This window comes from Halyomorpha halys, unplaced genomic scaffold (genome assembly GCF_000696795.3).
Source record: "Halyomorpha halys isolate HHAL.00 unplaced genomic scaffold, Hhal_1.1 Scaffold370.1, whole genome shotgun sequence".
In the NCBI taxonomy this organism is placed as follows: Eukaryota; Metazoa; Arthropoda; class Insecta; order Hemiptera; family Pentatomidae; genus Halyomorpha; species Halyomorpha halys.
Genome location: NW_027107863.1, coordinates 239343 through 254020, shown reverse-complemented (window position 1 = coordinate 254020; position 14678 = coordinate 239343). Strand labels below are relative to the sequence as shown.

Here is a 14678-nt window from a genome sequence, read left to right as displayed (position 1 = left end):
AAAAAAAAATTTTAAGGAAAGGATTTCCTGTAAACAGGAACTGAAAATTAAATATCAATCCAAAAATGTATTGAGCGTTTAATCATTTATTATTTTTTTATTTTATTTATTTGTTGATATTTACAACTGTATAAAAAAATACAACCAGTAAATTTGATCATAATGACATATGATATGATACAGGATGTAGAGAAACTACCCAGTAGTAGAACTCTAAAACAGAATTTATATTTTTAGTATTATTTTTTGTAATGAGGCTGAAGTATGTAGAGCAAAAAGATTAAGGCTGTTTTAAAAATATAAAAAAATGTTGTACTATTTCTGACTATTTTTGTACTATCAACCTTTAAGTTTTCAATGTTCCTCAAATTTATGCATTCCTAATTATTTTAACTGCAAGCTTAAAAGTCACTACTTATCAATTAAAAAAAATACATCACTTCGAAACGATTAACAAATATTGAGGTATTAATAATAAAAGGAGTGAATTGGTGGTAAAAATACTTGTGGTTCAAATCTGATTACAAATTTTACAGCCAAAAGAGGTATACATATGACAGTTAACGCGGCAGTTAGCCCACTGACAATACTTGTATTATCAACTATTGAGTTGTGAATTAAGTTCGTAGCGTTTTTTACCGGTGTTTTCAATAAAAACTTCAGATTCTTGTAAATATTTTTAATCAATTATAAATGACCTATTTTGATCTATTACATGTTGCCATCTTTCGGGTAATTTTATAATTCCATCCTCCCAGAACTTCTCAGATTGTTGCGCAATAATCTCCTTTATGTGCGTTTTGAAGTAATCGAGCGAATTAATGTGTTTCCCGTTAAGAGAGTTTTGAAGGGCTCGAAATAAGTGAAAATCTGTTGGGGCAAGGTCTGGTGAATAAAGTGGGAGGAAGATCATACACTAGCCAAATTCCAATAATTTCTACCCGGTCTGCAAAGACATGTGAGGACGGGCGTTATCGTGATGGAAAACTATGCCTTTGCGATTATGATACACTTGCATGAGATATGTTAAGCATTTCCTTGATATCCCTTTTCGTAGAGTGTGGGTTGTCTGTGACCAATGCTAGAATTTGGTCATCATCAACAGCTGAAGGACTATCCGAGCGCTTTGCGTCTTCCAAGTCATATTTTCCGGTTCTGAACCGAGCAAACCACTTACGAATGGTGCTTTCTCCTAAGGCATAATCGCTATACACACTGCAAATTTTGTTAACGGTCTGTGCTGCGGATTTTCCTTTTCGGAAATAAAAAATCATTAAATGATGAAAATGAATTTTTTTTCTTTTCTATTTTGAGCAAGCAAATACCTCTTAAAGATAAGGAATCTAGGTTGAAACTGATGCATAAAAGCACTTTAACTAATCATTTTTTAGAATATATAAACATTATTGACCATGTAAACACGAGCTTATAAACACAGAGAGGATTAAATTGAAATATTGAAAAAAGCTATGAACTTATTTTCTACGTCAGATCCAGTTCGGCAAAACTGTAACTTTCACTTTTAAACAGTTACACCATGATAGTGGCTGCGACATTGGTCACAATAACTGAGACTGTAAGATTGTTCACTGTCAAGGCATATTATACATGCGATAGTTGATGTGACATTTGCTTCATTGTATCACTTTAACTATCAATTATAACGCCAGAGCTAATGAGACAGTGTAATCAAGATCGTAACTATCATACAGCTACAGTTAAAACGATTCTTCAAGAACTAGACAAATACATGTCGGGTAAAACGGGTATTTTCAAGGCGCTTAGGGTTTTTTTTTTTTGGTGGAATGAATCGACAGTACTCTAAGTATCTCAGTTAGTAATTGGATTTTGAGGTTAGAGTACCTTTCACTAGCTGGATAGGCTCCTACCCTCTTTAACCACAATAAAATCAAACAACGTTACATAACACCTTCATCCACTTACCCCTTAAATTATTATCACAATTAAATATTTTGTAACATGTTTGTTTATTAATAAATACAACACAAAATTAAATCAACAAGACTCAAAATAGTAATTTAACTGCTATATAATTACACGACTACAAAACTAGCCATAGGGAGGTTTATTATTTATTTATCTACTTGTCGGGGTTAATCTAGTCTTAGGTGATTTCTCCAGCCTATCTCTTTACAGAAGGCCCACGACAAGGCGTATTCATTTATAGGTTAGAAAGGAAGGCCGTGCCAGGGGATGAGCCCTGGACACTGATTAGGTAGAGGAGGTCTAGGTGAGAGAGTCTGAGGCAGAGTAACAGTTCTAGTTGCCGAGATGAAGCGGACGGACTAGAATTGTCATGATAGGAGCCAGCTTACTAGTTGCCGAGATGAAGCGGACGGACTAGAGCCGGGGAGAGACGGGAAATTACACTGGTTGCCGAAATGAAGCGGACGGACCAGTGTAACCGTTAGGAAGTAGGTTACAATCTTAGTTGACGAGATGAAGCGGGCCGACTGGAGCCGGGGAGAGACGGGAAATTACACTGGTTGCCGAGATGAAGCGGACGGACCAGTGTAACCGTTAGGAAGTAGGTTACAATCTTAGTTGCCGAGATGAAGCGGACGGACTAAGATTGCTGGAGTAAAGGAGAGGAAATAGGCCATAGTCTAAGGTGAGCATACAGAAATAACAACTTTTGCGAGTATAGATTGGCAATGAACTTCTCTATCTCAAGCAGTGTATACGCCACCTGTCCCATGACTAGACCCAGGAAAGGAGGTGGATCTACGCTCGATTTGGGGGATTTTGAGTTCCTTATTTATAGGTCTAGTCCATGCGGCTGTGACCGAGAAGCGGTCGGTACATGTCTGCTTGAGATAGGTTCGTGCATTGCATTGTTATCATTTATTATTCATTGTACAGATATTGCTAAATAGTATGTAGAGAAATTATTAATATACAAAAATGACAATGTGTTTTTACAAAATAATGCAATATGTAAATTTGGGAGCTCTGGTGAGCTTTTACTATACCGCTTGCTCCCTCTCGCTACATACTAAATACAAGAAATATGCCGTCAAAAGTGAGCGGATTGGCCCAGTGATAACGGACTGCGCAACGAATTGAAAGAACCCGGGTTCGAATCTGGGTGTGAGAAATAATTATTTATTCCGTTACTATAGCCCTGAGTCTACCCTGTGGGATTGGAACCCCACCAGAGTCCACTCGGCTTCAAAAAGTACCCATAATTGGAGATAAATCTGGCAGTTTAATGTGATTCTGACCAAATCACCTCCTAGTTAACCGTTGGTCTAGTACTTCCTTACAAAGAACTGCGATCCTGGTGCTTCATTGGTTGTAGCAGTACAGATTTATTTTAGATATGTTTACCATTGCTATATAATATATTTAAAATACATCGCTGCTCCGCTTTAATAGTGGGGCATCTGAAAAGAAAAGAAATATTGTATTCTACGTATATAGACAATAAAACACTTAATCATAATTTATATAAAAAGTGAAATTAACAAATAAATGAATGATGAATCCTTTCTTTCTTTCATTTTTTTTGTAATAAAGATTAATTCGGAATTTTAACAATGTCTGATTATCAAAATAAAGTAATATAGATTACATTTTCAAAAATTGTTTAAAATCATTTTTATTCATTTATCAGTGTGTTTTTCGCTAATACATAGATGGAGACGACCTTGACTCCAGATAGGATATCGTTAATAGTTCTTGTGACCTAATATAATTTGATGGTCATAGCAACAGATTTGAAATAATGCCATAACCATAGTGACTTCAAGATGTCAACTAAAGTAATAGCTCTACTGCTTATCTGCATGATACATTTAACTGGCATTGTAAGTATCCATTTCATTTTCATGTCTTTGTTTACTTTTTTTTTTTAATAAACTAAATGAATATTTATAGTGAATTCAATAATTGTGGTACTCGAGTATATAATCAAAGATATTTAACTATAGAGTAGAGACTTGGCCTTCCTTAGCGCCTGCATGTTTCTCTTTAAAGGTGCCACTACAAGTTTGCCAAACTTATACAAATTCGCGCATGCGCAAGCCTGGATGAGTTATTTGGATTAGCTGGGATAAGTTGGCCTGAATTTGAATTAGAATTAATTGAAAATTTTCTTTAGGATTCAATAATTAACTCTAGTTTAACATGGTATATTGTATCCTAATGTAATCGATCTAGCCCGATAGTAATAGTAAACCATAAAACAGATTGCAGGATTTTAAGAACTCATTTGTGACATTGTAAATAAAATCAAAACATTTTTACCATGATTATAACAATTGGTTACGTTAATCCATTTCAAGAATTAAAAAAAAAATTCTAAAAGCGCAACCTAGTTAGGTAATCTAGTTAACATAGTTAAGTTAAACTTAACACCAGATTCAGATCGTTTACTGTCACTTGAGTTTTATTTTCACTTGTAGTCAAATCCAAGTTAACCTAATCTCAGTTATAATTGAGACTGGTACAACCGACTCATTATATATAAAGTTCCAAGCGATCATTTTTCGATTGAAGTATTTATTAATCAATGATAATTGTAACTGGATGTTCTTTGGCTTTTCCTCCATTGCATGTGAAGACATGTTAATACTATCTTTATATTAATTAATTATATTTATGTTAATCTTTATTTAGACAGTTGATGTGAAATATTCTATGTTTTCAGTCTTGATAATACCTGAATCAGCATATTAAGGAATCTTCCAATAATATCCTAACTTTAAATATTATTATATTTAATTAATTCATTTTATGGAAGGTTCTAACAAATTCAATTCTATTTTATTTCAGACTGGACGAAGCAATAAACATAAGACAAATATTAATCATTCATCATCATTGTCAATTGCCCAAAAATATTTGAATGTCTCTGTACCCCCGGATGGAAATTTAAAGTTATTGAGGTCTGCCATGGAAGCAAGAGATAATTTAGGAAGGACACCTTTGCATAAAGCGGCTTCTGAGGGACAAACTGATGTCTTAAAGGCCCTTCTTGATCTAGATATAGACGTATGGGCGATAGACAAACAGAGTAATACTGCGCTTCACCTGGCAGCCAGTCGAGATCAAGTAAACGCGTTGAGAAAACTCCTTTCAAATGGGGCCAACATCGAAGCTAGAAATAGTTACGGTTGGACTGCTCTTCATTGGGCCGCCCGAAACGGATGTACGGATGCTATGAAAATGCTGATGGGCGCAGGAGCGGATAAAGACACAAGGGACAATGATGGAGAGACTCCGCTGCATTTGTCGACATGGTACAACCACACAGAAGCAGTAAAGACGCTTCTGTCAGCGGGTGCTGCTGTGCGTGTGAGGGATACGAGTGACGTCACTCCTCTGCATTATGCAGCCTCACTCGGTCACCAAGGAATCGTCAAGTTGTTACTAGACTTTGGAGCTGACAAGAATGCTAGGGATAAGGATGGTGATAGTCCTCTAGGAATCGCGTCGCGTCTGAGTTATACTGACATTGTCAAGTTAATTCAAAGTTACAACAGATGAGGTAGGACACATATTTACTCTTGAACAATATCAATCCTTCTTAATTTTAAGAAAAGATTATTAAGTCTCTTCAAAGTTATTTTACAGAGTTAAGCAATCATCAATATTTTGCATATTTGCATCAACTTAATCCCAAAAGATGAGCAAAGATTGAAACTAGACCAACTAAAAATTCACCTTTTTAAAGATCAAGCAAGATACAGGTTTTTTTAAATTTGGGTAATTAAAAAAAAAGTTAATTATTCCATCATAAGCGATGTCTCATCGAAAATATTTCGTTTTTATCATGATATTCTCATCATTGTTTATAATTTTAATTTGAAAAAATCCTTTCCTTCATTCAGATTTCGTTTTAGTAGTCTCTTAACCCTCTATTAAAACCGCCTTTAACGAAAACAGTTTCAGTTATAATTTCATGGTTTTCATTACTTATTTTTCCTGTGACAGTCAATGAATTTCTTGTAGGTTGACAATATTATTTATAACTTCCCACATCTCTTCATGTTTTATTATGATTATTTTTTTAATGTTGGTAAAAAAGCTTTGTATAACAAATCAAAGTTATTGTTTTACATGATTAATGACACCCATCATTACATTCAAACAATATTGAGTTACATATAAATAAAGAGGGATAAATATCTCTTCCTAGTTCGTATGTTTTACTAACATAATCAATGATGAAAATTATTGTAAACTTACAGCCTTTCTGAATACAAATTGGTTAGGTCACCATGGTTGTTCGAGTTCTTCTACTTTCGTGAACATTCGGCATTTCATCTATATTAGATAGCTAAGCTCTTTTACACCGCTATAAAAATTGGATTTTGGACTCCAAAAAAGTGATTTTAGCTTCATATTGTTTTGCATACTGTTCATTATATCTTAGGAGGCCACATTAAAAACTGAGAATTTTATGAAGAAATGGCTCTCTCGAAATCTTGGCCCAGAAAACGAACCCTTGACTTTAGAATCAGCCATACGAGCATCTTTATATACCCAAACGGAATATTTAAAAGTGCTGAAACTAGACAGAAAAAGTATGAAAGCATTAAAGTCAAAAAGTTGAGATTTAGGGTTATTTTATATATTCTATTTATTTGTATAAGTTTCAAGCATAACAATCTATTGCTATTTTTTCTAATCAATAATGTATGATAAAGACAGAGTATTCTAAAAATAAACTTCAATTTGTAGAGATATTAAGTTATCAACTTAGTGCCTTTGAGCCCCGTAGCTCTTTGGCGTTATTATCAGTTTCGAAAGTTGCCATCATTAGTATTTATAATCTTTTTCATTGTTCAATTGGAACTTTACTAAAAGAAAAAATCGTAGTTATCATTAGGAAACAATTAGTATTTTAAAAAGATATGGATATTATCTTTGCGGGAAGTTTTGAGTTTTAGTGTTGTGAATACCACTGTTTGTTATTGTTTCTGTGTTGTAACAATCATATTATATTAACTCATAACAGCGTTTGAATAGATGCCAATATGTCATACTCCTACCTTTTCAAGTACATTATAATTGGAGATACAGGAGTTGGAAAGTCCTGTCTGCTGTTACAGTTTACTGATAAAAGATTTCAACCAGTTCATGACTTGACCATTGGTGTTGAATTTGGTGCCCGAATGGTTACAATAGATGGTAAACATATAAAACTCCAGATTTGGGATACTGCTGGTCAGGAAGCATTTCGCTCGATCACCCGTTCTTATTACAGAGGAGCTGCAGGTGCTTTGTTGGTATATGATGTCACAAGACAAGAAACATTCAACCATCTTTCTTCATGGCTTGATGATGCCCGGCAGCATTCTAATTCCAATATGGTTATTATGTTGATCGGTAATAAAAGTGATCTAGAATCTAGGAGAGAAGTAAAAAAAGAGGATGGAGAGGCTTTCGCCAGAGAACATGGATTAGTGTTTATGGAGACATCTGCTAAAACTTCGGCAAATGTTGAAGAAGCCTTTATGAACACTGCGAAAGAGATTTATGAAAAGATTCAAGAGGGTGTTTTTGATATAAATAATGAAGCAAATGGTATAAAAATAGGCCCTCAACATTCTCCAGGGGCAACTCTTTCCGGTGATGGGAAAACATCAACACGGAACTCTGCTTGCTGCTGAGACAGTTGTTGTAAACATCACTTTATGTTGTGATTAGTATTAGTCATTATATTCCTTTGCTTTATTGGTGTTTAGTAAGGAATATTGTTTTGCTACAAAACGTCTGTTCCTCTCTGTGTCTGCTTCACTTCAGTCCTGAGTTAATCTATGAAATATATTTCATTATTATACCATTTTTCTTTTAAATGATTTGATTTAAATATTTTAAATATTAATAATAGTTGTAGCTCATTAGCCAAAAAAAAAAAAATTAATAAAACAAATTTATTTACCTAGAGCTTTCTTTTAATATTTTTCAATTTGAGTAGGTTTATAATTTATTTAATGGCAATTATATATGTTACACAATTTATGTCACAGAGTATAATCAAGCTTATACTTCTTTAGGCTTAATTCAAGCGTATTCTCTTCTTTTTATTAAAAGAACAATAATAGCCGATATATTTTTTCTTTTGGTGCAATTTTATCTTTTTTTTTAATAAAACCCAAGTTACACGAACTTGTAATTTTTTTTGTTTTTGTTTCACAATAATAATTGTGTGTTTAATTTCTACATGCCTGATATTGTTATCGCACAGTGTTAGTGAATATGTTTATAATTCATTCGCCCAATGTCTAATATTTTTGATTCCTAGACAATACCCGACCATAACTCTACCATAAAGTTTACCTACAATTAAGCATTTAGAATCTTTACAAAGTGACATACAATTTTTTTTTAAAATTAAATTAAAAGATTTCTATTCTCTTATTTTTAAGAAGTATGTCATAGTAATCCATCAGTAATCTTTAATCTGATTTTAATAATTTTATGTTTTCAGTTCTAATAATATCTGTTTTTAAGGCTTATTTGTTAACGATCTTATTATAAATTAAAACTTGATGCCAATCTCTTGCAAACTCCATATATATTTCTGTAAATTGTTTCTTACTACTAGTAACAATTGTTTTTGATTGTTGCTAACTACTAAAAATGAGAGATGGTTAACTATGAACAAAAAATATTTATTTTTCTGTTGCTATAAAAATTTGTATTTTAGGGTTTTTTGTGATGGGAATATGAAATATAAATTTTGTTTTTGCCAAGAATACAACAGTTTAACAAAAGCACTACTACAATCAAATCTTTCAAATTTTCGACCTTCTTTCAAAGTCCCTTATGGAAGATTTCATTCGTTAAGGATCCCGATTTTACCATTCTGACTGATTATAAACTATCCAAATCAAGCTAATCCTGGACTTGACAATTCCTGCTTAATTTTTGACATTAATACCCAAGAAGAACTAAAATAAATAAATTTCTACGAGTATGTTATTCGCTTAATTCCCTGTAGAATTTAGGAGGCTACACAACAAAGAATTATGGGTTATACATCATGTTAATGTAAAAAGTTAAATAGGCTTGTTATGTTGTGATTAATAATGAATAAATTTCTAAAAATTTTACGCTAATTGAATAGGTCAAAATCTGATAGACCTGGAAGCAGGTTGGAAAATTGTATTGACACTTGGCACAGACATGATTTTGTGAAAATATTACTTATTAGGAGATTAATAGTTGACCATAAGTAATAAATTCTAGGAAGATACCCCAGGTAGTGGTAAAAAAAGATACAAAGTAGTAACAAAATTATTAGTTATGAACGTTTTACTTGACTTTGCATGGCTTCTGCACTAAATGAGAATAAGATACAGAAAGTGTAAAATATCATAGTACAGTAAAAGATAAATAAAAAACTTGTAAACATTTTATATAATAATATGGAATGTGGTAAACTAATATGTTTTAGTAAAGTAATATATAATTTTTTGTCTACTAATATCTTTTAGACTAGTAGTATATTCTTTTAGTTTACTGATTTCATCTTTTTTATATACAATTTTTACACTCTTTCTATTTTTTGTTCTATCATATTTTATGATGTTTATTTCTTGTTTTCATCTAGCCCTGCAAAATGGGGCAAAATCTTGGTTATTAATAAATAGTTTTTTCGGCTATTTTGTGTCTGTTTAGACCACCTGTTGGACTGTCTTACTAAATATTTCTTGTTCGGGTTCATATTTTCTCTATAAATAATGATGAAAGAAATTCAAAACATTATTAATGAAATAACATATTGGTTGATTTAAGGATGAAATACACTGTTCAGTTAAAATAGATTCAAACTAGAAGTCTGCTGTTCAACTTTCTCTGCCTGGATTAGAAACAATCCTTACCATGAAAAATGCATTAGGACTAATAGGAAAAACCAAGGAGTGTGACCACCTGTTTCTAAAGAAAGGCAGAACCTCACCTGAGGCTTCTACACTAAGACTGTAAGAATTGATTTATCAGTTTCGGATTTTGATAGAGTTTGGTGGAAAGAGATGTAAAACCTGTGATCGTTATTGTTTATACCATCATTGCTTTCTTTTGTGTTCGTTTACTTTTTATTAATTTTTTCAAGGTAATTATTTATGAGTTTAATAGTTTCATGATAAATTATTATTAATTTATTTAATAGTTTCATCTTAATATACATTTTGCTGATTATCAGTTTTGTAGATAGCAGATAAGCATATCCTAGTTATCAATGGCTTTTTGTGGGTTATTCTTCAAATAGATGTACACTGAGAAATCAATATTCTGATGTACAAAGTTAGAATATATTTGTATTTACCAGTTTACTTTTAACCTTTAGAGGTTTTGATACGATTACCTTCTTAACTTTTCAAAATTTGCTGATTATATGTCATTAATAGGTTTACTTAATGTGTTAAATTACTGTAAACTATAAAAACATGAATGTTGTAAAGACTGATATGTACTCTGTATGTCTTAGCAATGTATTTGAGTAGTGTGGTAGTTAAATTTTATTTGATGATAAAATAATAATGTTTGTACTAGACACATTTTTAAAAACTTTTTATGGAGTGTTTATGTTTTCGTTTGTCATTTAATTAAATACTTGAAAAATTTCTAATAAAGATTTATATGATATTTAACACTACTAATTGTCGGATTTTGAACACAATACTAAAACTAAATGTATTAATAATACATTAATAATTAATACAAAACACTTATGAGGAATATCACAATCAAAGGTGAACATGACTTGAATATTTTTTTATTTATTATTTAAAAACCTTGTTATTCACTTAACAATATTATTATTTTGTCTTCTAATATTGTAATATTATTAATTTAAGATACAATATTTTTGAAAAATGTCGAAAGTTCTCATAAAAAGTACTTTGTATGATTTTATTTATCTATCAAATAAAATATCACACTATTGATTTATTTGTTTTTATTAATCCCCAATTAATGGTTTTTACAAATTTATTGGCTTAAACGGTTTTTATAAGGCAATTATATTTACAAATCTCATTAAAATTTCAATTAAATCATGGAAGCTGCTTTTGATTCGAATGCTGTGAATCTCATAAAAAGGTTCTTAAGATAAAAAATAAGTACTAAATCCTTATTCAATTGAATCGTAAATAAAGTTTTGATGGATTTTTAAATAAACACAATAAAATAATTTGTTAACTCTGTGTTAATGTTTATTTTTGATCTATGTATCTATTATCTATTAGTTGCCTTCAGTTCTGATTATTAAGTCCTGTGTTATGTACAAAATTATCTTTTAACAGTTATTCATGACCCAATATTCAAGACAAGATGAGAAAAACTTCATTTAAAAAGGTTGTGCTGCCCAACTGTATTGGGTTGCTAAGCATACAGCATTCTTATATCTAGTCAGCCATTTTTTTTTTCAAATCTTATAAAACATAGGCATAGTGGACCAAACTTATAATATATGATTTTTTTGTCTAATAATTTTATTTTTTTCTTTCTATACTTTATTTATTTTGTTTTATCATTTTTTTTTTCATATTCTCTCTCCTAACCCGATATATCTATCCTCTTTTTTTTTCCTCATTAACTAACACTCGAAATTATATTAAAGTATATAAAAAGTGGGAAAATTTACTAAACAGATGAAGAGGTTGAGTCAGTGCTAAAAAAACTTTTCAGTCAAAAAACTCAAATTTTTTTGTGTCTGGGATTGACAAGATGCATGAACAGTGATTGATGCTAGTTCATATATAGGAACAACATGAAAAATACTATGTGAATTAAATTTTTTATGTAACATATGCTGACAAATATACACTTTATAAAATCTAACTTTCATTAACTTATGTCCGACATAACTTTTCTTTGCCATCTAATGTTTTATTTATATAAAGATAAATGAAAGAACATTAGCTTTCTAATTAAGTACTGCACTACCTACAGGTGATGTCAAAATATTAATGTAAAGGCCATAACTTAATATTATAAACATTCTAAAATTTGCTACCGAACCCATAATTAATTGCTGATAGTCAATTGCCTCATTAAAATTTTTTTTTTTTTAATATTTATTTATTGCTTTTTACAACTGTACATTATATACATTTAGTAAATCTGATCCAAGTTAAATTGCAGTGTTACAGGCGTGTAGAGAAACTACCCATTGGTAGCACTCTAATGACATTTTACATTAGCTGGTCTCGTGGCCATCTTCTTTTCAGGCGCCTCGGAGGATTGTCAGGAATGGAAGAGGATGCAAGATTGGAAACTAGGGGGTTTTAGTGGTTAGAGAGTTTATAATGGAAGGAGTGATATCTAGATCGGTTACATAGGGAACATTAAGCTCTTTATGTATTTGTGACAAAGTAAGGAGCATTGAGGATTTTACAAAGGATTTTGGATTGTAAGGATTGAATACAAGAGGAATTCGAAGGTTCAGTGGAGCCCCAAAGCTCAACTCCATATGTCCAGATTGGCCTTATTACAGTCATGTAGACCAGTCTTTTGTAATGTGTTGGAAGTTTAGACCGTTTGTCTAGTAAGTGCTGTAATAGTCGAAATCGACGTGCACTTTCCTGTCTTTTCAGTCTGGTGTGAGGATTCCAGGTTAATCGTTTGTCCAAATGTAGTCCAAGGTAGCGGATCTGTTCGACAGGGGTAAGAGTAACATCATTAAATGAAACTGTAGGGCAGTCAGTAGGTTTATGACGAAAGGTAAAGGTGTTTTGATGGGATTTGTTGGAATTTATCTTAATCCTCCAATCTTCGAGGGCTGTGATATGGGATTATTAAAAAATTTAAATGTATTATAAAAAAAATGTCTATCTTTAATTGTGAATCCTTTATTTTAATGGGTTATAAATTTCTTCTATTCACATCATAAATTTGAATTTATAGTAAACTTGTTGAAAAATTTTCTCAATACTCTCCTGAGGGTTCTGATAAGAAAGTGACCCTAGAATCTGACCACTGGGTCAGTTTTCCAAGTTTTCATTTATTAATTTATATCTGCATGATGTGTTTGTTGTTGATTGTGGATATTATATGAGTTTGCTCATATAAGTTTTACTTATTTTAAGTACAATATTTTAATATTATATTTGAAAATCAATGTTGGTTTTCTGATATGGATTCCAAACAACAGAGAAATATTCTGAAATTCAATGGACCATGGACTGATAAAGTAGTAGAGGATATGTAGATTTGAAATTCAGCATGGTTCTATGAAAATTAAGAATCTTACTGTTTTTTTGTTTTATATGGCTGAAATATGATTTTTAAAATGTTAATTATAAGCAAAAAATGTGGATAATTCTCTAATCAAGGATAAACTGGATAGCTGATATTTGAAAGAAATAGGACTATTTACTTTGAAAAATGATATCTTTCTTCATTTATTGGCATTCAAATTTATTTTATTGAGGTAGCATCAATTTTGGAGAATATTAAGATCATGTTGAAGGACTGGGATAAATTGTTTCATCTGTGGTATATGCTTTAAAACAGAATCATAAAAATATTTTTAAACCTTAAAGATGTTTAAGTTAATAATAATTTAACTTCCTCCAGGTATCTGATACTCATAATTGCCAAGAGTGACAACAAGATAACTTATTAGAAAATATTAACTATTTATGATGAGGTGTTAATAGTTGAATGTAGATCAATATGTGGAGAAGATGGTCAGCAAATAAACACAAATCGACAAAAAAAAAAAGTATTTGGCACAAATGATGAATGACCATCTCCTCCGCACATAATTTATTTATATTTATAATTAATACTGCATAAAATATATGAAAGTAAAAATTCAAGATTGGATTTAATAAACAATAATTTCAAAGTACAGCATTTCTTGCGCTGTTCGGCGAAGCTTTTGAACTAGCTGCTTCATTCAGTTTCGAAGAGTTTACAATTACAAGAGTTTTATCTTCTATAGGCTTTTGTGGTATAAGCAGTGTCAGTCCTGCCATTACTAAAACAAATAAGTATTTTCAAAAATATATTTTAATATCATCATACTATAATATTTATAAATTTATTTCAAGCTACATATCAAGCCATAAATTCATGTGTTTTTTTTTTTAAGTATTTTAAATGAAACTTTTTCAAAAAAATTAAATATAACAGCACACAGTTGTGCAAACAATGTATTGTCGGCCATAAAGTCGTAACATTTTGATCAAAAAGTTAATTAATTTGTATCCTGTATATATGTATATAAAATTTTGTCCTATAAATACCAATTCATAGAATGCATAATCAATAAAACTAAATCATTGAGAATTGTTAGATAAGCTCAAATCAATTCACTATTGGATGTACATCAATGCTGCCTATGAGATATATATAAGATCTTATACAGACAAGACTTACAGGATCCCTCCGAGTCCCTTTGGGGATCTACCAGTGTCCTATTTCATAATGAGAGCTATTAATATTAGTCCTTGAGTGTAAGTTTACGAACTTCATAGTACAAGCATTAAGTCGCAAACATCGTGGAGGAGGAAGAAGCCACCGGAGCTGCATCAATTGTTGGAGTTGCCTACTGTACCGGAGTTCATCAAGCGACGACACATCAAATTTTTCGATTCACTTCAGTACTGTACGAATCTGTTATTCAACACGTTAACACCTGCCCCTCCTCCGGCAACACACTACGTAAGGTCACGTAGTATTAGGATTAAGTTTTT

The 14678-nt window shown here is 31.4% G+C and overlaps 2 protein-coding genes across 7 annotated transcripts in view; one reads left to right on the top strand and one right to left on the bottom strand.

The window, feature by feature from the left end:
* Nucleotides 1-3703: 3703 nt before the first annotated feature.
* Nucleotides 3704-7887, top strand: LOC106681848 (ras-related protein Rab-2). 2 transcript variants are annotated; one of them, XM_067046248.1, is made up of 2 exons: nucleotides 3704-3830; nucleotides 4798-7887. In XM_067046248.1, exon 2 carries the CDS (start codon nucleotides 7005-7007, stop codon nucleotides 7638-7640), a length of 636 nt encoding a protein of 211 aa, XP_066902349.1. In that variant the 5' UTR covers nucleotides 3704-3830; nucleotides 4798-7004; the 3' UTR covers nucleotides 7641-7887. The 2 variants fall into 2 exon arrangements, with proteins under 2 accessions (XP_066902349.1, XP_014277871.1); XM_014422385.3 differs by having other exon boundaries at nucleotides 4798-7009.
* Nucleotides 7888-13697: 5810 nt separating this feature from the next.
* LOC106681845 (synaptic vesicle glycoprotein 2C) overlaps nucleotides 13698-14678 on the bottom strand; it is a 21991-nt gene continuing 21010 nt past the window's right edge. For all 5 annotated transcript variants that reach the window (XM_067046244.1, XM_067046246.1, XM_014422382.2 and 2 more), the window contains one exon: nucleotides 13698-13960. In XM_067046244.1, the coding sequence (XP_066902345.1) occupies nucleotides 13824-13960 (137 nt within the window). In that variant the 3' untranslated portion in view covers nucleotides 13698-13823. The remainder of the gene's footprint in view (nucleotides 13961-14678) is intronic.

Bases quoted from the DNA above. Each gene is read 5' to 3' on its own strand.
- LOC106681848 (XM_014422385.3), top strand. From the start codon at position 3,774: ATGTCAACTAAAGTAATAGCTCTACTGCTTATCTGCATGATACATTTA. The intron at 3,831-4,797 runs GTAAGTATCCAT...ATTTTATTTCAG, and splicing joins TGATACATTTAACTGGCATT to ACTGGACGAAGCAATAAACA.